The sequence below is a fragment of the Brassica napus genome, chromosome C9, assembly GCF_020379485.1.
Source record: "Brassica napus cultivar Da-Ae chromosome C9, Da-Ae, whole genome shotgun sequence".
Lineage (NCBI taxonomy): Eukaryota > Viridiplantae > Streptophyta > Magnoliopsida > Brassicales > Brassicaceae > Brassica > Brassica napus.
Genome location: NC_063452.1, coordinates 17,190,988 through 17,217,151, shown reverse-complemented (window position 1 = coordinate 17,217,151; position 26,164 = coordinate 17,190,988). Strand labels below are relative to the sequence as shown.

Here is a 26,164-nt window from a genome sequence, read left to right as displayed (position 1 = left end):
ATACATGATCAGTGACTGAAATTGAGGAGGATTAGGGCGTTTGGCGGAGAGAGGAAGAGAGAAATCGCGAGAGAGAATAAGGAGGCGTACGGCGGAGAGAAGAAGAGAGAAATGGGGAAGAAGATCTGGTTCGACCTAATGTTATGAGGCGTCCGACGGAAAATGTCCGTCGGAATTTCCTCGGACTAATTAAATATTTCCGTCGGAATTTCCTCGGAAATCATTAATTCAATTTTCGTGAAATATTTGGCGGCTTGGTTTACCCGGTTTGGGGTTTCAAAACATCAGTTTTTTTTGTCGTATTTCATTTCTTATACAATTGTAATGCATACCATTAGGCATGGGCGTTCGGGTACCCGTTCGGGTTCGGATCGGGTTTTTCGGATTTCGGTTCTATTTTGTAACACCTCCTAGGTCCCATTCTAGTAAATTTACAAGTAAGGATCGGATTCGGATATAACACTTCGGTTTCGGATCGGTTCGAATATATCCAATGTAACCACATATCATTCGAATTCGGATTATATCGGATCGGTTCGGATATATCCAAAGTAAAATCTAAAATTTAAAAGTAAAACATAAGAAATATATGCTTCTTTGTAATATAATGGAGTATTTAAGGTATTTATTTAAATTTTAAATAGTTATTGTTAGATATCATATCCAAATAAATATGAAATTGAATATTTGAAATACATATTCATGTTTCAAATATTTATATTATATATTAATTTGGACATTCGGATCGGTTTCTTCGGATATATTTCCGGATTTTTGGGTTTTTCGGGTTTTCGGATTACCCGTTCGGATTCGGTATATAACACTTCGGGTTCGGATATATTTTGTAACACCCTACAAGATCCATTGAGGTATTTTTTACATTTCGGATCGGGTACGGATCGGGTTTTTCGGTTCGGATTCGGTTCGGATTTCGGGTTTCGGATTTTATGCCCAGCCCTACATACCATTGAGGATTCTTTGTATAGATGATCATAAACCATGAAATAACAAAATAACAAAAAATTGTAAGTATTCCTTTTACCGTTTATTAAAGTGTATAAGTGTTTCTCTTATGTTGTGTGGTTTTCGTTCATGCAATCGTAAAAATGTTTGTTATTGGGTAAAACACCAAAGTTTGACTTCATAATCTGGTTAAGACACGTAATGAAGGTTATATACGTGTTATTCAATCCGCAAAACGTTGTTTTCGGTTAAAAACTCCTAGTTCCTCGGAATTTCCTCGGAATATTCCGAGAGAATTCCGAGGAAACCCCTATCTTCCTCGGAATTCCGTCGGAATATTCCGAGGAAATTCCGAGGAAAAAAACTCTATAATCAAATCCCTAAATCGACAAGGTCTATTCCGAGGAAATTCCGAGGAAAACCTATCTTCCCTCGGAATTTCCTCGGTATTTCTATTAAAAAAAAAAAAGTCGATGCTAGTCTGTTTCTGAGTCATCATCACCAGATGAATCTGAATATGGATCTTGGTGAAACTCTCCAATCACTGGTTCATCCTCTACGTGAACGACGGCTTCCTCTCCGAAGTCGGTTAAATCGACTACAAGGCCAACTCCAGGTAAATCTTCTGCTGCACTTAAGTTGCCGGATGTGCTTGGTTGTAGTGGGTCTTCCAGCTCAGAACTTCCCTGAACTCGGCCTCTCGGGTTGAGTCTTGTAACAGTAACCCATGGATCATCTATGTTCCTTACCCGGGGGTACTTGATATAACAAACATGTAACATTTAAAAAATTATTAGTAAAATTATAAATTAATACACATGATGATGAATCATTCTGAATAATTAACATTTAATTACCTGATCGGCCTAAGAAGCAAGAATGAAAGGATAATAATATTGCAGCTTTCGCCTCGAATTTACTGATGTAACACCAAATGCATCTGTTCTCACACCTCGATCTAGAGTGTTGTCGTGCCAATCACAATAGAAAACAGTACAGCGCATTCCAACCATGCCCAAATACTTGATTTCCAAAATCTCATGTATGTGTCCATATTATACATCATCTCCTGATGCAGAACAAATGCCAGCATCATAAGTCGTACTTGAACGTCTCCTCTTCTGAGTTATGAATGCATATCCTCGAGTACAAAATCTCGGATATGACTTCACAACAAAGTTTGGTCCAATGACCATCTCACGTATCCAATCGTCAAATGTTTCACCTCTGGCTAAACCAGCAGACACCTATTAATATCACATATATATGTTATATCAATAAATGTGAATTAGTATAAATATGTGATAAATTATATTTTAATTTGTTTAAAGCACTCACATAAGTAAACGTCCAGCCAGCAAATTCTCTCTTCTTCATTTCTTCTAGTTTGTCCTCTGTGGCGTATCTATATTCGAACCGCTTTTCTGCCATGAAAATCCTGTACATATGATGACAATAGTGTAATTAATTAAGATTTAAATTTTAACTTGTTAAAATAAAAATTTGTAAGTTAATCTATTTACCTCTCATATTAAAGAACATCTTCGCAGTTGGTGAGCAAATATGTTTGCAAATTACTGCGCTCCTGCTCAGTAAGTCGACGGTCCTTTGGTTTTCCGCTAAGTCGTCCAACGTCTGTGAAAATGTCTGGAACCGTAACATGATATGTTGCCCGTTCGCCTCTATCATCATGCCGAGCAGGTCATCTGTTTTTGGTCTGAACTTCTGCTGGAAAGTAGTACTCGGCAAAGTTTGAAGTTTCTTCATTGATCATCGGTGCGACTATAGAACCTTCCACCCTACTTAAATTTTTCACCATCTTCTTCAAATGGAACATATACCGCTCATACAGATACATCCATCTATACTGCCCAGGACCACCAAGTTCCAATTCTCTTGCCAGGTGAATAACAAGATGCTCCATAACATCAAAAAATGAGGGAGGAAATATCTTCTCAAGGTTGCACTGAATCACGGCTATGTTAGTCTTCAAATTTTCAATAACTTCAAGAGTCACTGATCTCGTGCATAAATCGCGGAAGAGACCACTTATCCCTGCAATTGCTTCATGAACATTTCGTGGTAATAGTTCCTTGAAGGCAAACGGAAGGAGGCGCTGCATCATTACATGGAAATCGTGGCTTTTCAAGCCAGTAAACTTTCTTTCCTTTCTGTCGATACAGTTACGTAAATTAGATGCGTAACCGTCTGGAAATTCTACATCGTTTGAAATCCAATCAAAGAACGCATCTTTTCCCTCTGCATCAAGTCGGTATATGGGAAAAGGAGCCTTACCATTCTCATCAACATGAAGTTCTGAACGAGCACATATATCGACTAAATCCAGTCTTGACTTCAAATTATCCTTTGTTTTACCTTGAACATTAAGGATCGTGTTCATGAGATTGTCAAAAAAGTTCTTCTCAATATGCATGACATCTAAATTATGCCTTAGCAGATGATCCTCCCAGTATGGCAGATCCCAGAAAATACTTTTTTTGTGCCAGTTATATAGGTCTCCAACAGCATCTACCGGAAAACGCTCATGTCCACCGACATCTGGCGTCCTTTCTACACCAAAATCTCTTAGTTGTGTCTTCAAATCTTTCCCACAAATTTCCGGAGGTGGACTGTCAAACACCCTCTTGTTCTTCGTAAACAAATTCCTACTCCTACGATATGGATGATCAGGTGGTAGGAATCTCCTGTGACAGTCAAACAAACACGTTTTCCTTCCGTGTTTTAGTTGGAAAGCATCAGTGTTATCTTGACAATATGGACATGATAGCCTTCCATGCGTTGTCCATCAAGATAACATACCATATGCTTAAAAATCACTTATTGTCCACATTAGTACTGTCTGCATTTGAAAGTTTTCTTTACACAAAACATCGTATGTTTCAGCACCTTGAGCTCATAGTTGTTGCAACTCATATATTAGTGGCTGAAGAAACACATCAAGTGATCTCTTAGGATGCTCTGGTCCGGGAACGAGAATCGAGAGAAACAAAAACTCTCGTCGCAAGCACAAGTTTGGGAGTAGGTTGTATGGTGTAAGAATGACTGGCCATAGAGAATACTGTCTTCCACTCTTGCCAAACGGGCTAAAACCATCAGTACATAATCCAAGGTAGACATTTCTTCTCTCATACGCAAAGTCGGGATACTTTGATTGGAAATGCTTCCACGCTTTTGCATCTGAAGGATGTCTGATCTCACCATCTGTTGAGTGCTCCGCATGCCATCTCATTGGTTGCGCTGTGCGTTCAGACAGATACAACCTCTGCAACCTTTCCGTCAAAGGCAAATACCACATCCTTTTATATGGCACTGGAACTCTTCCACTCGTATCTTTATAACGAGGCTTCCCACAAAATTTGCATGTAACCCGCTGTTCATCCGCCCTCCAATAAATCATGCAGTTGTCGCTGCATACATCTATTACCTGATACGATAAACCAAGACCAGCTACGAGTTTCTGAACCTCGTAGTATGAACCAGGAGCTACATTATCCTCGGGTAGAATACCTTTTACAAAATCAGCAATCGCATCCACACAGTCTTCAGCCAAATTATAATCTGTTTTAATGTCCATCAATCTTGTAGCAAATAATAAAGCTGAATGACCATCTCTGCAACCTTCGTACAATGGTTGCTTTCCAGCATCCAACATATCATAAAATCTCCTAGCTTGTGCATTTGGTAAATCTTCCCTTCTAAAATCATCATTTACCATCTGCTCAGTACCTACACCATAATCTACATCCGTTCTAATTGGTTCTTCTAATATAACCGATGGCTGAGGTTCGCTAGTACTACCATGTTCATAATCAGTTTCCCCATGATGATACCAAATTTTGTAACTTCGTGTAAACCCACTCAAATATAGATGAGTCCAAACATCCCACTCTTTAATAACCTTTCTATTTTTACAATTAGAGCAAGGACATCTTAACATACCTGTTTTTGCTTCCGGTTGTCGGTGAACTAACCCCATGAATTCGGTTATACCTCGTTGGTATTCTTCCGTAAGCAATCTCGTGTTCGGATCCAAATGAGGTCGATCGATCCAAGAACGAAAATAATTTGAATAAGACATGTTTTTTATGAATCAAATTCGTGTGTAAAGAGAGTAAGAGGGAGGATGAAGATATGGAGTGAATGAAGAGGAAGAAGGGTGCTTGTATTTATAGTTGAAATCCTGCCGACAGACCGAGGAAATTCCGACGCCAACGGCTAGTTCGTCGGAATTTCCTCGGAATTTTTAAAATCCCCGAACGGCTCTCCAACGGCTATAATATATCCTCAGAATTCATCGGTTTTTTCCGAGGAATACATTTTTCCTCGGTATTCCATAAGAATATTCCGACGGATTGATATTTCTTCGGAATTCCGTCGGTATATTCCGAGGAAACCAAATTTTGTGTTTCCTCGGAATATCTTCGGGAATTCCTCGGGATATTCCGAAGATTTAATTTTCCGTCGGAATGTCTCGGGATATTCCGAGGATTTCATTTTCCGTCGGAATGTCCGTCAGAATACCGCTGTTTTCTTATAGTGAAAAACTCCATATGTTGTGGAACTTCTTGACGCGGACTACGTAGTTTTTTTCTACCTTTCTTTTCTTATCTTCATTGCAGAAATTATTTTCACTCCCTCTTATCAGCCTCTTAGAAACAGTTTTAGGTTTAGGCTGTTATATCTTCTTTTTTTTTTTTTTTTTGTTAGGCTGTTATATCTATATACATATTATTATTATTAGATGTCTTCCTGCACGTGCAGTAAAAAAATTTAAAATATTTTTTAACAGATAAATATAAAATATTTTTTAAAATAAAATTTTATTAATATTGTAAATTTTTTTTTTCGTATCAATACTTTAATATAAATTTGATTTAATTAAGCATAAAATTATATTTAAGAATATGCATGTATATATCAAGTTGAATTTAAATTTAAGATTTTTTCTCTGCGATGGCGACGGCGACTTTCTGTTTCTAGGGTTTCTTGGGTTTGATGTTGATTTTCGAATGGGATCTGGGGGTCTATGGGAGTTGACTTGATCTCTATCATTATGATAGGATTGGAGGGATACATAACGAATGATTGGAATCAAGGGTTTTCGAAGGAGAACATGGCATGACGGGGTTAGAACAATGAGGGGGCTTCAATGGATCGGGATTTTCACGCGATCTGAGGAGAAGATGGGGAATTCGGAGTATCAATCACGAGATCTGAGAGAGGAGCATTAGCAGGGGGGGACTGGAGATCAGAGCACTCAAGCAGGAGATGAGGAGACGAAGAAAGGAGCACGCAAGGCCTTGTTCAAGAGAACGACGGCGATCGCAGTAGGGACCTCTAGGATGAGGTTTGTCCAGCAGTGCTTCCACCACGAAAGAATGCTCCTGCTAAGCCAGGGAAGTGTCGTGGAGGAGGAGATGGAGCAAGGCAGACAAAGGATGAGGGCCCATTAAACCCTAAACTTTCCTCTTCCAAACCGTTTAATTGATTATGCGGATTAAGACTCAGGAAGTATTGTGGTGGGGTTGGGGTTTTTCGTTCTTTTTTATCAATAAGCTATATGAACATTTTGTTTTTGGGGTTTGGGGGTTTATGGCATTGGGTTGGCCGTTTGGTTTGTGTATTTCTAGTTTATCTGGTTCTGGTTTTATGTTGGAACAAATTTGGTGCTTTTGATGTTTCTTGTATCTCTCATTGGATATGGTTGATATGGACTGTGAGAGACTTGGTAATGTACTGGTATATATTTAGGTGGAGGGAGAGATATTGGTCTTTAGATGGTTCTCAGGTTTTTTGGAATCCGAAAATGGATCACGGAAGGAGCTTGCAGATGTGGTCTCTGGTCTCATCAAACCGAAGACGGCCACATCGCGCATTAGTTGGATTTGGACATGGAGGTCATCAGCGAGTTGTGGGATATAGAGATTCTTTTGGACTTGGATATGGAGTTCAAAAGTGGGTACTTGCACATATGGTTTTAGTTCTTTTATAAAGAACGTATTATGGGATTTAAATCATCATGGCCTTATGTTTTGGAGTTTCCCCGATGCCACAAAGGATCACTTTTAATGGGTTTTATGAATTGGTGTAATATTTTCTTTCTCATGATATGGAGCAGGATTTTTATAATTTATTTAAATTATAACTTTAGACAGATATTTTTGTTACGTATTAAAGGCTTTACGGAGGACGCTCGAGGTGTTTCAATGGGATCTTATATGGTATTCGGAAGAATAACGAATCACAAGAGACGGTTGGAGATTAGGAACTTGTTGTTAGCTAGAGACCATTCTAATATTTTATTTCATAACGGACACACAAGTGTTTTCTTTGGAGGTTTCAAGGAAAATTATTATGGGATGGGGAGATAGTAAAGTTAATAAGCTTGAAGGCATTAACGTGGCGGAGAGCCTTTTTACTATGGGGGTTGGAAAATTCAGGGTATCATTACACCTAATTTAGACAGCTCAAAGGAGCCTTTCTATATATTTTTTAAATGAGAGCACTAAGTTGGAATTGCCGAGGAATGGGAAGTAAGTGGACTATAAGTTATTTAACGGAGATATGGCATAAACATAAGCCGTATTTTTTATTTTTATCGGAGACAAAGCAAGAGTTTGAGTTTGTCCAGAAATTTCAATCTCATTTCGGATTTGATAATCTAGTCACAGTGGATCCAGTGGGACGAAGTGGTGGACTAGCGATTTATTACAATAATGAATATCAGGTTAATGTTTTATATTCAAGTAATCGAATGATAGATGTGGAAGCAGTGGCTCTTGGGAAAACGGTCTATATGACGTTTGTGTATAGAGATCCAGTGCAAGACCTACGAGAACAAGTGTGGGAACGTTTAACTAGATATGGAATTTCGCGATCCGAACCTTGGTTTATTATTGATGATTTAAATGAGATCACATGAAATCATGAAAAAGAAGGTGGAGCTTTGAGAAGTGCGAACTCATTTGTTCCTTTTAACAATATGATAAGGAATTATGGTTTACTGGAGTTTCCTGCCAAAGGAAATAAGTTGTCATGGCAAGGAAGAAGAGGCAAAGGCAAAGGGGCAGTAATGGTTAGATGTCATTTAGATCGTGCATTAGCGAATGAGGAGTGGCACACGCTATTCCCATGTTCGTATACAGAATATTTAGGGATGGTGGCATCGGATCACCGCCCAGTGGTGGCTTACTTAGAAGATAAAGTTCTCAGGAGAAAAGGGCAGTTTAGATTTGATAAGAGATGGGTTGGACAAGAAGGCCTTCTGGAATCAATTACAATGGGATGGTCCGATAATAGTGAAGGAACATGAACTGGTATAGTGGCAAAAATTAGTAATTGCCGCCATGAAATAGCCAAATGGAGGAAAAATAATCCACCTTATGGGAAAAAAAAAAAGATCAGACTTACAGAAAGCTCTTGAAGAGGTACAAACAGATGATACTAGATCTCAGGAGGATATTATAGAGGTGTCTAGAAAGTTGCAAGAGGCATACAAGGACGAAGAGGAGTACTGGCATCAGAAAAGTAGAAATATGTGGTATTCATCTGGAGACCTCAATACAAAATTCTATCACGCTTTAACTAAGAAACGAAGGGTCTGTAATAGGATCGTAGGGCTATATGATGCTGAGGGAAATTGGATTACAGAGAATAATGGAGTAGAGAAAGTTGCGGTTGACTATTTTGAAGAATTATTTACTACAACTTCTCCATTGGAGTTTGATGATTTTCTCTCAGAGGTAACACCGGGCATAACTCCACAGATGAATCAACGATCATTGAGGATAGCAACAGAGGATGAGGTCAGAGAGGCTATGTTTATGATGCATCCAGAGAAGGCACAAGGACCGGATGGCATGACACCTCTCTTTTTTCAACACTCATGGCATATTATTAAGAGAGATTTGGTGGAGATGGTGAATGATTTTTTGGTTTCTGGAGAAATGGATTCAAGGTTAAATATTACTAATATATGTATGATTCCAAAGACAGAGAGACCTACAAGGATGACGGAGTTGCGACCTATCAGTTTATGGAATGTAGGGTATAAAATTATTTCGAAGGTTTTGTGTCAACGTTTGAAGTTATTTCTACCCTCTCTCGTATCAGAAACACAATCGGCATTTGTAGCAGGACGACTGATTTCTGATTATATTCTTATAGCACAGGAAATTTTTCATGGATTACGGACTAATGAGGCGTGTAAAGGAAAGTATATGGCAGTCAAAACGGATATGAGTAAGGCCTACGATAGGGTAGAATGGGAGTTTATTAAGGCATTACTACAGAAAATGGGGTTTCATGATCATTGGATTAAACTAATGATGGAGTGTATATCATCGGTTCAATATCGGGTCCTTTTAAATGGCCAACCTCGGGGCCTCATTGTGCCACAAAGGAGTTTACGTTAAGGAGATCCTTTATCTCCCTATTTATTTATTCTGTGCACCGAGGCTTTGATAGCAAATATTAAGAAGGCGGAGAGGGAGAAACAATTAACAGGAATAAAGGTGGCCAGAGCATGCCCTTCAATATCACATTTGTTTTTTGCGGACGATAGTCTCTTTTTTTGTAAAGCTCAAAAAGAAGAGTGTCACACCATTCTCAAGATTTTAAAGGAATATGAGATAGCTTCAGGTCAACTAATAAACTTTGATAAGTCTTCAATTCAATTTGGGCACAAGATCAAAGAATCTATCAGACAGGAGCTAAGAGATATTTTGGGCATACAAAATTTGGGAGGGATGGGAACTTATCTAGGACTGCCGGAAAGTCTTGGGGTTCTAAGATACAAGTTTTTGTCTTCGTACAGGATCGGCTAAATAATAGGGTCAATGGTTGGACTTTTAAGTTCTTTACGAAAGGAGGAAAGAAAGTGATCATCAAATCAGTGATTACGGCTTTGCCAAATCATGTGATGTGTTGCTATCGTTTACCCAAAAAACTGACGAGTGCGGTAGCACAATTTTGGTGGAGCCCTGGCGGTAATACAAGAGGAATGCATTGAAAATCATGGGATAAAGTATGTATTAGTAAGGACGATGGAGGTTTAGGGTTTAAAGATATCACTGATTTCAACACAGCGATGCTTGGTAAACAATTATGGCGGCTGATAGAGAAGCCAAATATTTTATTTTCTCGAGTTTTTAAAGGTCGGTATTACAGGAATGCATCACCGCTAGATCCGATTCGTTCATATTCTCCGTCATATGGCTGGCGAAGTATTGTATCTGCTAGATCTCTGGTAAGTAAAGGACTAATCAAAAGGGTGGAACATGGTCCTCTATATCCGTATGGAATGATCCTTGGCTCCCAACCACTCGCCCGAAACCAGCTAATAAAAATCAACACAATCTTTACCCAGACCTTACAGTGGATTCTCTTATTGATCCTCATTTGCGAAGATGGAATGCGCCGGCGCTTCGGGCTTTGGTGGACCCACATGATGTGAAATTGATAGAAAGTATACCACTGAGTAGAACTCGAATGGCAGATCAAGAAGGATGACATTTCACAAATAATGGAAAATATACGGTTAGATCTGGATATCAGGTTGAAAGGATATACCCAGATAAGGAAAGACCACCATTGGTGTTTGGACCCACAGTGGATATTTTGAAGGCATATTGTTGGAAAATACGGTGTCCACCGAAAATTAAGCATTTTCTATGGCAATTGCTGACAGAGTGCATAGCAGTTAAGAAAAATTTGCATATGCGAGGAATACCCGGAGATATCTGTTGTGCAAGATGTGGAGCTGAGGAGGAATCGATCAACCATTTTTTTTTTAATGTCCTCCTGCACTTCAGGTATGGGCTCTTTCAAAGATTCCAACAAATCCATCTATGTTCCCAACAAGCTCTCTCTTTGTGAACATGGATCATCTCTTTTGGAGAGTTGTTCCACAGATGGAGGATCATCAGTTTGCATGGATATTGTAGTACATCTGGAAAGGAAGAAATAATAAAGTCTTTAGTAATCTGGATGTGGATACCCTTAAACTGGCAGAAACAGAATCAAAACTCTGGGGTGAGACACAAATATTGAATGACAAAAAGAGGACTCCACAGGTAGAGGCTACGACTCTTCCGTCAATTCCAGGAAGATGGTGTTTTACAGATGGTTCCTGGAAAGACAATGATATTTTTTCAGGTCAAAGATGGTACAGTACCTTAGAAGGATTTGAGGGTTTGATGGGGGCAAGGAATGTCCGGGCTTCCCTCTCTCCTCTTCATGCAGAGATGGAAGCGTTACTATGGGCAATGGAATGCATGAAAAACTTACGACAATTTCAGGTTACGTTTGCAACGAATTGTTCTCAATTGGTGAAGATGGTTTCAGAACCAGAAGAATGGCCAGCGTTTGCAAGTTATTTGGAAGATATAAACAGCCTGAAAAAGAGTTTTTTCCGAGCAGAGATTATCTATGTACCAAGAACGCAGAACAACAAGGCGGATAGCTTAGCCCGCAGTGCTAGGAAGGAAACGTCTTTTGAAGTTCACATGGATCAAGATCTCCCAGTGTGGTTCACAGAGTCAATATGAGTCTGTAAAGTTGATGACAACAACAAAAAAAAATTATTTGAAATTATAATCTTACATAGATTTTTCTATCTATTTATTTTAATTAAATATATTAAATAAATTTGTAAAAGTTGCATAATTACCAAAAATTAAAATTAAACAATATTTATAAAAAATTTAGATATATAAGAAAATAATGATTTTACGATTAAATTTTTATAATTTTCTAAAAAAATTGTATACATTTTTGAAAATTTTAGTAATAAAATTGTATAATTAAAAAATATATAATTAAATTATATTTTGAAATTTATAATGCCATATTTGAATATATTTATTTTAATGATGATTTATGAGTTATTTCCATATTCTAAAAAAATTTCCAAAAATATAAATTGACATTAAATGTAATATATTAGTTATTACCATATTTTAAGAAGTTTACCCAAAATATAAATTAACATTAAATGCAATTGTCCATGTTATATTAAGATATAAGACATGTCATCAATTTCAGTAGCCTTGTCATATTTGTTTTGTGAAATTGATTGTAGAAAAGACATGTGGCAAAATCATTTCGCAAATATAGTCTAAGGGATTGCCTAAGATGTTACAATATATAATTGATCAATAATTAAAAAAATTAATTCCCTTTCGATTTGAAGTTATACATATTTTTGAAAGATTCCTGCTAAAAGTTCAATACATTTAATTTGACATAGACAAAATGTGTTACAAAATGAAAACAAATGCAGCGTATTCCGTATGAATTATGGTAAGAAACATCATCATCCCATATAGCTGAAAAATTGTTGGAGATATTCTTTCATACCATATCGAGTTCAGAAGGATCTCGATCTTTGACATCAAAGATAATAGCATTGTTTCTACCTCATGTGATCTTGCAATGTTTATATTAGCATCAGCAGTGGCAACCGTGTTTGTGTACATATCGTTTGTTTTTTTGGTCTTTTCTCTATGATCACATTTGGCATCTAGCATAACATGCCTTTTCCTGCTGACAAACAACAAATCAAACATGCTTTAGAATGAATGTGCTTAAAGATAGTGTCGTGCGAGCATCCAAAGGTGCCCTTAGATGTAGAAGGTGGATTATATACCTCCACAAGGCCCACCAAATAGCAGGCTCGGCCCATCATAATTAGTATCAGCTCGCCTCCACGAACTGAGTGACGAAACACCAATTCGACTAGTGACTGCTTTTAGCCGGCTCAATCATGCGACTAAAAGCAGATCGTCCCAGCGGCTTAACTCAAACGGCCTAACTGTTCGGTTTGACGGGCTGAAGCCCCTCAAACAAGGCGACCTAGGGTAGGGAGAAGTAACGACCGGCTATATAAAGAGACAAGGAGACATCAAGAAAGGGATCCGAAATCAACTACACACACTTTGCGGCTAGAATTAGGGTTTTACTTCTTCTTATTCTTCTCGACTTGTACTTTTCTGGTGAACTCATCTTCACCGGCTTGTTTCACCGCTTGTTTCCTTATTTGTAAACCGACAAAACTTCTTCTGATCTAATAAAACGTCTTTGTTACTAACTCACCGACGAGTTTCGTCTCTCTCACTTGTTTCTGACCAAACTCGGTACAAACATTAGCGATTAAAAATTATATACCACCACGTAATTATAATTCATTAACTAGTCCATATAGTAAAAACAAATGAAAAGTTAAATTACTAAAAAAATATAAAAAAAATAATAAATATTTTACAAGATGATCTTAAAAGTTATAAAATAGCCAACCAAATATATATTTTTTTACATGACACAACCAGATTTTATTTATTGTATTGCTTTTTACCAATTAAAAATGAGTATATACCAGTTTGGTTGCTTAAGTATGAAAACCATAATTTATAATATACCCTTTTGTTTTCAAGTATCATAAAGCCTTAATTTTTTTTAACATTTTTCTATATTTTTATTAATTGAGTTTAAGTAGATGAATCTTAAAAATTTGCGCTTTATTATTTTTAGAAAATTAGATGCTCTAAGCCAATGCTTCAATTTTAAACTTTGAGGCACGGCTCTGCTTAAAGAGAAACTATAACCTCGAGGAAACATTAAAGACAACTAATACCAACACTTGCATACTACTTTAGCTTTGGGTCTGCCGTTTGAACAGAGCTGTGTATTTTTTAAAGCAATAGACTTTGTATTACCTTTCCGTCAATAATCGTTTCTATAGTGGAATCTAAAGGCACTTTTCACTAACCCTGGCTTGAAACCCGTTTTTCCTTGATCAATCTAGCCAATGTTCAAAATGATATTCTCTCTTACCTGCAATAAAACCATAAACAACAACTGAGTGATTTTTTTTTTTGAATGAATTGAATGAATGAATGTTAAATTTATTCATCGCAAAAAAACATGTGTTACAATCAATGCATCGTTTGTGTGGAAAGAAATAGAGATATAGAAACTTTTACAAGCAGTGCCGCAAGAACTGGTGGAGCCTAGGACTAGTAGTAGCTGATTCCACTCGTTAGAGTATCCACTCCCAAGGATGTTTTGAATAACTTTGCGCCACACTTCTTCTGAATACGAGCATGTGAAGAACAGGTGATCCCTGGTCTCCATAGGATCATTACACAACCAGCATTTTGTTATAGCATGTGGATTCCATTTAAGCATACAAGCGCCGTGTGCTTTGGAGTGCTTCTTGAAACCATACACCTACCGACCATGGAACCTTGGGAAATACCATTCTCGTTAGGTTCCAGGTTCCTGTTGTGCTGAATCCCGCTTGTACATACCATTCTCGACCTTCCACCGCCAATTATCCTCTGATTTCGTTAGACCTCTTTGTTCTCATATCAAGAATTATCTCATCTATTTGAACCAGAGAACTTACTCTGCGCCTTCGACCTCTATACGACTGAATTGCCATCTCGAATTAATCGGAATACCAAGATCAATACATCCCCTCTCAGCTAGTTTCTGCTCTTGACATTTTAGCTTCATTATTTTTGTTAAAGACAAGTTCCCTGGAGTTTGATCAAACTGTGCATCATATCCACCATCTGTTAGCTATAAGTAAAGAAGATTATTAGCAACGTTGCACGAAAGCAAATCTGCTAAAATCAACCGAAAGGTTGACACAAACTTGTGCATAGTAGTAAATGTCATCCAACGGGTCAAGATTCTTATTGCAGTCACCAACAAAGAAAAAAGAACCAGCCTTTGAGGATCTAGCAGACAGCCTTCTGCCATGGCAACTACCTTGGACATACACTCTTTACTATAGAAAAGAAAACGACAGTCGTATACGACAGTCGGACATGATATATCATATTTTTTTGGATAAAAGCAATTGAAGCTTTGAGGTCACCTTACATACTAACATCAAACACAAATACATCATTTTAAAGATTCTGAGAATCAGTAAACCCTCCAAATACAAAGTAGTTCCTCTCAAGTGCAACAATGACGTGACCGGCCCAGGTGCTTCCCTGAAGTTTCCAGCTGCGTCCATACAAACATATCTGAAAAACATGACTAGAACTATCTTAAGACATACACACGTACACATTAAAGAAGATATGACTCAAGAATGCTTTTCGGACATGTATCAAGGATGTGAACACATGGAGAGCTAATAGTTATCCAATATGAACATTCGAGAGATAATATCCAAATTTTTACTGCCGACTTCAATGATTTTGTTCTTCCTCGTTGAGTAAGCTTGGCTATCTCGTGGAGAGAGAGGCTTCTCATGATATTAGGGTTTGACAAGACTATGACTCATTTTTATACTAAATAAGAGAAGAAACCGAACCATTTTGTGTGTGTGATAAATGTGTCCGTTCGGAGGAGGAAATGGAAGGAACTAATAACGTGAATTGATGTGATAGTGTGATTTGTTGTTATGGAGAGTTGACATGGTACAAATCCATATTTTTGATTGGATGGTTATTTTTTTCTAACATGGCATATCATTGCCTTTAAAATTTTCCTTTTCTAGTGTAAAATTTCCTTTTATAACTATTCAATTTTTAATGTTACAAAAAAAAAACTATTCAATTTATATATTGCAAAAATTATGACTTTACATTCAGTTTATTTAAATATAACAAATTACTGTTTAACAGTCCAATTTAAAAATTCAATTTGGACGTTTTTATTTTTCCCCTACCCCCGATCAGATATATCACAAGTTACGTATATAAAATGGCAGAGAAATAACAATTACGCGCTCTTGGCAGCGTGCTAAGGTAGCCTTTTTCGTTAAAGAAAAGAATACTAACGTAGACTTTGTCCAAAATTTCACAACATAACTCCGTATCACCAAGTCAACAAAACCATAGTCCATTTATTTCTTCAACACGCTATTTTTCCTTTCTCAAAATTGACTTCAAACAATCTACCTACCTATACACAAAACCATTTCATGCTCCAAAACCAAACCCATCATCACTACTTCGAAACCAAAACAGAAACACAAAAACAGAGAATATGAGAAAGAGAGGAGAAAACAAGAACAGATTCTTTAGAATCATTACCATGCCTCTAAAAGTTTTAGGCAAGGCTCGTGACCTCTACATGCGAAGCATCACAGGCTGCGCAGCTCGCACTCACTACTCCTCAGCCGATGCCGTCTCCATTCCCTTTCCGAGAAGCCGAAGCACCTCCTCAGCCTTCTCCTCCACCACCTCTTCGCGGAGGATGTCTTCCGATTTCACCTTCGACGATGACTACAGCGAGCTGGTCAGAGCTGCTTCCGTTAGGAGTTTAGGTCATAAGAACGAGATTGACATGATCAGACACCAGCAACTTCAGCAGCGGCAAGAAAATCGCGTGGCGGTGGGAGCGGTTGCGGCTGCAAAAGGAGGTTTGCCAAAGAGCTCAAGTGTAGGGATGCCAATGGCGAGGATTGATGAAGAAAATGAAGAAGAGAGATCACTGAAGAATCATAAGAAAGGATCTGATTTCTTATACCCTCGTAGCAGATCACACGCGGTTACTATTAGAGGATCCAAGTTTTAATTTACTAATTATATAAGTCTCATTTTTAGTTTTAAAGAAGTATGATTCTTGAAAATTTACGTTGGGGGGGATTAAGGAGAAGACAGAAAATGATCGCGAGGTATAGTGTTATAGATTTGTACCAAAGGAAGCTATTTAAAAATATTTTTAATATAAAAAATCGTATTTACACTAGAAGAAAACATCGGTATTCTGACGGACATTCCGACGGAAAATGAAATCCTTGGAAATTCCGAGGAAACCCAAAATTTGGGTTTCCTCGGAATTTCCTCGGAATATACCGACGGAATTCCGAGGAAACATCAATTCGTCGGAATATTCCGAGGAAATTCCGACGAACTAGTGATCGATCGATGCGTTTTTGGACATATACCCATCGATCGATCACATTGTTACGCTTTGGTCCATCTTAGTGATCGATCGATGCGTTTTTGGACATAAATACATCGATCGATCCGTTTATAAAAAAACATTCGAGATTTTGAAACCCCAAACACTAGTTCCTCAGAATTTCTTCGGAATATTCCGAGGAAATTCCGAGGAACATTTGATATCCTTGATCGATCGATGGGATAATCTCATCGATCGATCACATTGTTACGCTTTGGTCCATCTTAGTGATCGATCGATGCGTTTTTGGACATAAATACATCGATCGATCCGTTTATAAAAAAACATTCGAGATTTTGAAACCCCAAACACTAGTTCCTCAGAATTTCCTCGGAATATTCCGAGGAAATTCCGAGGAACACTTGATATCCTCGATCGATCGATGGGATAATCTCATCGATCGATCACATTGTTACGCTTTGGTCCATCTTAGTGATCGATCGATGCGTTTTTGGACATATATCCATCGATCGATCCGTTTAAAAAAAAATTGACGTTTTGAAACTCCAAACACTAGTTCCTCGGAATTTCCTCGGAATATTTCGACGGAATTCTGAGGAAGAAAAGGGTTTCCTCGGAATTCCCTCGGAATATTCCGAGGAAATTCCGAGGAAATAGGGTTTTTAAACCGAAAACAACGTTTTGCGGTTTGAATAACACCTATATAACCCTTATTAAGTGTCTTACGTTCATTATGAAGTCAAAAATTTGTTCATTACCCTATAATAAACACTTTTCCGATTGTATGAACGAAATCCCCACAACATAAGAGAAACACTTATACACTTTAATGAACGGTAAAGGGAATACTTACAATTCGTTTTGAAATTTGTTATTTCATGGTTTATGCTCATCTATACAAAGAATCTTCAATGGTATGCATTACAATTGTATAAGAAATGAAATACGGCAAAAAACATTGATGTTTTGAAACCCCAAACACTAGTTCCTCGGTATTTCCTCGGAATATTCCGAGGAAATTCCGAGGAACAATATAAATTAATAGAAATACATGCACATGATATTCTTTTTCCTCGAATTAATGAAAATATTCAGAGGAAATTCCGACGGATATTTAAGTGGCCGTCGGAATTTCCTCGGAATATTTTCATTTAACCGGGCAAACAAGCCGCCAAATATTTCGCGAAAATTGAAATTGAAAATACTGAGGGAATTCCGACGGAAAATATCCGTCAGACCCAAGGTTTTATAAACTCGAACCGCATCTTCTTCCCCATTTCTCTCTTCTTCCCCATTTCTCTCTTCTTCCTCTCCGGCGATCTCTCTCTCCTTCCGGCGTTCTCCACCTTCTCTCGCGACGATCTCTCCGGCGAATCCTTTCCATTCCTTTACAAATCATGTAAGGACCTTATCCCACTCTCTTAGGTCCTATTTGTTAGGTTTTTAAGTAGATTTGATGAATTTAGAAGTTTTTTGATAGATTTTTGTTAGGGTGATTGGGTAGGATTGTGATTTGTTGTGTAATAGGTTTAGAATTGTGATTTGGTTGTGTTGAATTGATTAAGAACTATTTTTATAAATTGTTTATTATTTTTGTATTTACAAAACGTTTATATAAATTCGATTTTACAAAACGTTTTTGTATATAAATTCGATTTTTGGATTTATAAAAGATGATTTCATATTTATAAAAATATTTATATTTATTAAAACTAATTTTGTATTTATAAAACATTTTTTTTGATTTATAAACACTATTTTTTATTTTTGTATTTATAAAAACTATTTTTAAATATGCAAAACGTTCTTTGTATATAAATTCGTTTTTTTGATTTATAAAAGATGATTTCATATTTTAAAATTAATTTTGTATTTATAAAACATTTTTTTGATTTATAAACACTATTTTATTATTTTTTGTATTTATAAATACTATTTTGTATTTATAAAAAGATGATTTCATATCTATAAAAATATTTATATTTATTAAAACTAATTTTGTATTTATAAAACATTTTTTTTATTTATAAAAACTATTTTGTATTTATAAAAAGATGATTTCATATTTATAAAAATATTTATATTTATTAAAACTAATTTTGTATTTATAAAACATTTTTTTATTTATAAAACCTATTTTATTATTTTTTGTATTTTAAATATGTTTTCTATTTCAATTTTAATTTTATATTTTTGAATTTCAATTTAAAAAAATAAATTTATAATTTTTTTTGAATTTTGGAAATATTCCGAGGAAGTGTATCCCTCGGAATATTCCGACGACATATTCCTCGGAATAGTCCGAGGAATTTCCGACGAAAAAAGTTCTCGGAATTCCGTCGGAAATTTCCGAGGGATTTCCGAGGAAAGATGAATTTCCGAGGAGTTATTTCCGAGGACTTTTTTCGTCGGTATGTCGTCGGAATAGCGTTATTCCGACGAAATACCGACGATTTTTTCCCTTAGTATGCCGTTGTTTTCTTGTAGTGTTAATATAACGGCATAATCTAAGTTTCATTACAATGTTTGGTAAAGAACCTGAGATTTTCTTTTGAAGAACAATCATCATGATCAATTCCTTTTCCCGAATTTAATACCTACCATATATATATATATATATATCAATAAAAAAATACAAAAAAATGTAGCTGAAATGAAAACATATAGAACAACTATACCAAAGTTTTTACCAAAAAAAAAACTATATCAAAGTTCCAAATAACAAACTTATTTTTGTTTTATCTAATTGACTTTTCTACGCCAAGAAAATCAAATTATTCGAAGTCTCGAACAAAATTAATTAGGGAAAACTGTTTTTTAAGAGCAAAAAATTAGTAACTATGTCCCTTTAGACTAATCTATATTTTGTGTCATATTTTTCTATAACACCCTTTAATATTTATGAAAATAATTTTAATAAATAGTTTTACAAACAAAAAAAATTGAAAAAATAGTAACATTTGTTAAAATACCTATATGAACTTAATAGTATATTTTCCAGTTATAAAAAAGTTAAAATTATAAATTTCAGATTATGTTCTAAAAAAAGTAGAAATGACATTCTACGTAGTAGAAAACGAAATATACTTTTTTCATTGAATCTACAATGTTTAGAATACGTGATCTACGTATATAGGAGTATTCTACAAATATGTAGAATACACATTCCGCGCTTAACCTACCATTCTAAAATTCTTAGAAATCGAAATCTACACATTAATCTAATTCTAAAACATGTAGAAACCGACTTCTACAGATTTACTATAAATCTAAAACATGTAGAAATCAAATTCTAAACATTACTATAATTCTAAAAAACTGTAGAAACTGATTTCTACATATTAGTTGTATTCTACGGATAAGAAATCAGTTCCTAAAAATATGGAAACAAAATATTTGAGAATATTCACTTTTATATTTTTAAAAAAATCGATTTTTAAAAAAAAAAATGAAAAAGGAACAAAAAAAAGCGACAAAAAAAACCTTGGCAACCTTCTTCGCCGTCTTCTATATTCCATTGATTGTTCACAAAATTTTCACAAAATTTTCACATTATTTCTACCATGATTCATGTCTATGCTTCATGTGGTGTTTTGGAATTGGTTGTATCTTCAGGTTGGAGTTTTAATGTTGATAAAAAGAAAGGGGGAAGGTTACTTGCTTTGGAATTGAAGTCTTCTCTGAAAGAGTTACAAAAAAACGTTATAGAGGATTTTGTTTTTGAAGAAACAGATGCTGATTTGGAGTTGAGTTACCTTCCTATTGGATTGATCAATTCATCAAAATGTCCACCAGTGATCATTGGAAACTCAAGGCAAGTTCAAAATTTTCTAGGGTTTTGTAAGAAGCATCAGTCAACTCAATTGTGTGTCAGCTATAAAGCAAAGCAAGGAAATCCAAATAAGATCGACATTGATCTTAATAAGATGCCAACTGATGCAAGTACTAGTGAAGAGAACGAGCGAAATCCTTGTGACATTGGGACAGCTTCAAATATTGTTAAGGGGGCTAAGCATAACGAGAAGAGGAAAGGGAAGATGAAGCAAAGTGAAGTTGATGGAGATGATTATGATGCTGACAAGCATAACGAGAAGAAGAAAGGAAAGATGAAGCAAGACGAGGTTGAAGGAGATGATTATGATGCTGGCAAGATCAATTCTGAAAAAGAAAACAGAGAAAAATTGGCAAAGAGTCAGGTGGTGGAATTGGTTAAGACGGGAGATCTTTTCCTCAACAAAACAGTTTTGAAAGCGAGGTTTGAGTTATGTGCAATGAAGCATAACTTTCACTACACAGTGACCAACTCCAATAAATCAGTTTGGTGTATTAGATGCGCTGATAAAGTGTGCTTTTGGGGTGCTCGAGCTGAGTGTTTGAAGGGCTCCACATATTTTATTATTAAGAAGTATGTCGGTGTACATTCCTGCGCACCTTCAAACAAAACCAGTGCCGGAAAGACAGCTTCAGCGAAAACGATAGGCAGTCTGCTAATGCATAAATATGAAGGTATCAAGGAAGGGCCTAAAGCGAAAGATATTGTTTAGATTATGCGTAATGATTATGGATGTGAGATCTCTGATTCTTTAGCATGGGATTCCCGTGAATATGCAGTCAACGCTGTTAGAGGTATTGGAAAGTTATGGGAAAATACCAAAATACTTACACATGCTGCGAGAGGCCAATCCGGGTACACATTCCTCTTACAAGACTGACGTCGATGGTAGATTTCGATATCTGTTTATAGCGTTTGGTCAATCGATCAGAGGCTTTAACACAGTCATGAGGCGTGTCATTGTTGTCGATGGAACATTCTTGAAGAGTAAATTCAAAGGGGTGCTACTGGTTGCAACTGCTATAGATGGAAATTCAAATTTATATCCTATTGCATTTGGGATAGTAGACTCTGAGAATGAACAGTCTTGGGAATGGTTTATGAGACAATTAAAAGTTGTTGTTGCTGATGATAATGGTTTGGCTTTTATTTCGGATAGACAAGTGTCAATAGCGAAGGCACTGGAGAAAGTGTATCCGCTAGCGAGACATGGTATTTGTATTCATCATTTGTTGAATAATGTGATATCATATTTCAAGGGGAAGGGATTAGCTAGGTTGATTTCTAAGGCTTCAAAGACTTATAGAGTGGTTGATTTCAAGAAGACGTTTTCTCATGTTTGCAATATCAGTCCAGCAATTGGAAATTATCTTATAGAAGCAGATGTCAAAAAGTGGGCTAGATGTCAATTTCATGGATACAGGTATGACATTAGGACAAACAATCCTGCAGAGTCGATAAATTTTGCGTTGCATTCGCTGAGAGAGTTTCCCGTAATTCCTTTGTTGGACAGTATTAGAGAAATGCTGACACGCTGGTTTTTTAAGCGTAAGAAGTTGATTTCAAAGCACACCCACCGTTTGACCATAGATGTGGAGGAAAAGATTGATAAGAGAATTGGAAAGGGGAAAACTTTCAGAGTTTACCATGTAACCGATAGCCAGCTGCTTGTTAAAGGCGATAAAATTGACTGCTTTGTTGATTTGGACAAACGGACTTGTTCTTGTGGGAAGTACGACCTCTTGAAAATCCCTTGTAGACACGCAATAAAAGCTGGTTTCTTTGTTGGTAGAGAACTATATACATTGACTGATTTTTTGTATACCACGGGAGCTTGGAGAGAAGCTTATCAAGAAAGCATAAATCCCTTTTCAGTTCCTGAAGATGGTTGGTCTGTCCCACAAGTTGTGGAAAATTCTGAAGTGCTACCGCCTGAGACAAGAAGATCTCTTGGAAGAAATAGAAAACGCAGATATGAAGCTGTTGAAGACAAAATCCGATCACCACAAGGATCACAGGGGGGTCAGTCTCGTAAGTGCAGTAGATGTGGTCTTGGTGGTCATAATAGAGCAACTTGCAAGATGCCAATATAGTGGATTTGTTTGCTGTGTTCTTCACAATTTAGTGAAAGTTTTCCAAACTTCATTTGCTTGATTTCTAGTAACTTTGTTTCTGTTGTGACAACTTTGTTTCAGTTTTTCTGATTATATTTGCTTGAATTTTAGTAACTTTGTTTCAGTTTGGGACAACTTTGTTTAATTTTCATGCCGTATTAACTTGGTTAGAAGATCTGAGTCAATCAATCCCTTAAACAAACTGTGATGTCCACTACGTGTGGATCGATCGATCTGTATATTGAACGGTCGATCCATCGTTCGATCCTGATCAATATGCAAAACAAACAAAAACACGGACAATCTTTTGATCGACCTGGTACAGTTCTCTCGATCGGCAAAGCTCGATCTCGTACCGACCGATCGATCGAAAATATGGATCGATCGATCAGAAATTTGGATCGATCGATTGACAGTTTGGAACGATCGATCTCATACTCTGACACATCTTATTTGAACCGAATTTAACTCAGCAAAATAGAGAGAATATGATAAAAACCTCCATTTACTACATAACTATACTTAATAGAATGATAGCTTACTATAGGTTATATAATTTATAAAAGTTATAATCCAAACTGGACTAATAAAACATGCAAACAATCCAGATCCGAATTCGAAATGCGCAGAAAATTTAAAAAACCGGTGGAATACAATGGAAAGATATAACTGATACTGATCATTGGTGGTCGTCAGGATTGCAGCTCCTACTCTGTCCTGGTGCTCGTCTGCTCCTATGGAGGTGTGAACCTCGCTCTTCATCGGTTGCTTCATCAGATGGTTCATTTCCTGCGTCGTCTCTAGTCATACCAGCTGCCTCTGAAGTCTTTGGAGCGCGGCAGCAGGAAGGAGTAGGTGGACATCTAATCTTTGCAAGTGCACCCCACACAGTCTGCATCATCGTCGAGAGCTTGACTAATGTATCGGCAGTCCATGCGAACTGCTGCTGCTGTGTACCATCTAATGGTGGTGCTCCAGAATCAAACTGACCAGTATATGGTGGTAACAAATACTCCATAGAAGGGTTTGGAGTATGATTGACTGAGATATCCGGGATGGTGTCATCCTCACATTGTGTCTGCGCAGGACCAGAAGAAGAAGAACCACGGCGACGTTTTGAAGCTGGTGGAGGAGGCGTGTAAAGAACTTCAGCAGGAGGCATGAACTCCATGTTCTCCACAGACGTCAGAGATGTGATAGCGGGTTGTGTCAAACAGCTTATGTCGATCGATCGATCAATTTAGGCTGACCGGATTTGCAATTGTTTTTTGAGTTTAGTGAACTTTATGGTTTCTCAATTGATAATGTTATCTTTCATTTTGTAAACTCAAGTACTGTATATAGAAAAAATACCATTATAACAGAAACTCCTAAAATCATTACAAAATAAGTTTGAAAAAGCATAACCAACAATAAATCATAAATCATCAATCTCAACATACTCGGTAGGCTTACTACACTTAATAGGTTCATACTTTGACATTCTCTCAATCAGTTCTAGATCATTAGCTGCTTCCCATAGATCCCACATAATCTTTATTCGAGCTCCCCAGATGTTCTCATCACTCACCATAGATATGTCCAACCCAAGCACGTGGCATTCGATGTGTTTTATAGTGTACACACCACAATGACATTGAAGTCGGTTAAGACCACTCATAGGTACATAGGAAACATTGTACGGAGTGATGTGGAGATGCTTCTGTATTGTCAATGACTGCACGGCCTTGACAATCCGAGGAATAAACTGCGCGAAAGCTTCCACTTCCTTGATTTTTTTTTACCCCCGCAATCAAACACCTGGATATTCCTAGTCACAAAACTGATGCATAAAGCAATCCAATGGTTGCAATTGACCCAGACAGGAACGTACATCCGATCCACATCGACATTCCACAGCATCCGTGTTTTTCCATGGGAAGGCAGTTCACCTTTACCGTATTGCAGTAATAATGGATCCATAGTGTATTTCTTAATACCCTTACAGAAATTCTGGTAATCCTTAGCAATGAGGTCGCTGAAGACGCATGTCATGAAAGCAACACGGTCTACGTTCCATCGTTTCAATGTTGTTCTTTCCCGAAAAACATACATTATAGCATCAATTTCCTACAAAAACAAAGACAAATCTGTAATGTATACATTTATATAATAGGTAACATTTTATAGAAATAATCGGTTGAATGCTTACGTAGTTTTTAAGCCAACTGCTGGCAGACATAATACGTCCGGCTAGATCACCGTCTAACATAGATGGACCAATCTGTATAACTCTGTAAACAAAATACAATGGTAGAGATGTCAATTATTAAGAAAATCAACGGAATGATATATACAAAGGAATAACATACGTTCGTGTATCTTGCCAGTCCTGCATCTTCTTAAAATCTGTAGGATGCACAAACACCAAGCAGCGATCAGGGAAATCTTCGCCGTCTAGCTCTATATCTCGGTCATCTAATCGGACCGCTGGCTTCTTCAATGATTTTAGAAGTTCCAATGAATCTGTTGGCTTCTTCAATGATTTTGAAAGTTCCAACCAATCCAATGAATCTTCGACTTTAGCTTGAGAAGGATTCAAACCTTTCACAAATGTGTCTAATGGAAGGTTCTTCATGCAACTTTCCAAAAACTTTTGTGTACCCATACGAAGATCACTAGCTGATGCTTGAGTAACTTTTGCACGAGGTAAATTGACACACGAATCAGCAGTCTTTAACACTTGGTTTTTTACAGCCTGTTGACAAACACGTACAATTACAAATTACACATACAAATTTCAAGTTCAAAATAGAGAATAGACATAAATGACAATTTTCGAAATCCATAATAAACATACAAACTTCCAAATACATATTACATTAAATATAGTCATTACATATACGACAAGTTTCAAATACATATTACCGCCTCATTCCAAGTTCCAACAACCTAGCTTCAAAGACCTACATTCCATCGCCTAGTTCCAAGCTTTCAACAATTTTTAACTCTTTCTCTTAGTAGTTACCTTTTTCTTTGATGGAGCAGTGCCTTTTTTGCTGGTGCTAGGACCACTGTTGATTTTGGTCATGCTAGGACCGCTTGCTTGATCACTCTTTCCCACCAATTTAGTCACCACTATAGTTGTCCTGAGCTGTGTAACCTCAGCCTCAATTTTCCCCAATCTGTCGGTTACAACTGTCTCAAATTGCTCAGTTCTCTCCGAAGCTGTCCTGAGTTGTGTAACCTCAGTCTCAATCTTACCCAACCTGTCCGAGAACTGCTGACAGAATTTCTCCCCAAAAGTAGTAAAAGAAGCTTGTACCAGATCCTCCAAGAAATTTTTCATATCTGTGTCAATATTCCC

At 36.8% G+C, this 26,164-nt stretch overlaps 3 protein-coding genes across 3 annotated transcripts; 2 read left to right on the top strand and 1 right to left on the bottom strand.

Moving 5' to 3' along the window:
* The first annotated feature begins 15,737 nt into the window (after positions 1-15,737).
* Positions 15,738-16,672, top strand: LOC106362862. Its single transcript, XM_013802698.3, has one exon. The coding sequence runs from the start codon at positions 15,991-15,993 to the stop codon at positions 16,519-16,521; it is 531 nt and encodes a 176-aa protein (XP_013658152.2). The 5' UTR covers positions 15,738-15,990; the 3' UTR covers positions 16,522-16,672.
* Positions 16,673-20,978: 4,306 nt separating this feature from the next.
* LOC111209416 lies at positions 20,979-22,797 on the top strand. Its single transcript, XM_022709304.1, has 2 exons — positions 20,979-21,410; positions 21,460-22,797. Exons 1-2 carry the CDS (start codon positions 20,979-20,981, stop codon positions 22,795-22,797), a joined length of 1,770 nt encoding a protein of 589 aa, XP_022565025.1.
* Positions 22,798-24,235: 1,438 nt separating this feature from the next.
* On the bottom strand, positions 24,236-26,146 carry LOC125592498. Its single transcript, XM_048767702.1, has 5 exons — positions 25,826-26,146; positions 25,170-25,555; positions 25,010-25,091; positions 24,676-24,927; positions 24,236-24,586 (listed from the first exon to the last, which is right to left on the bottom strand). The coding sequence occupies exons 1-5, from the start codon at positions 26,144-26,146 to the stop codon at positions 24,236-24,238; spliced, it is 1,392 nt and encodes a 463-aa protein (XP_048623659.1).
* Positions 26,147-26,164: the final 18 nt, after the last annotated feature.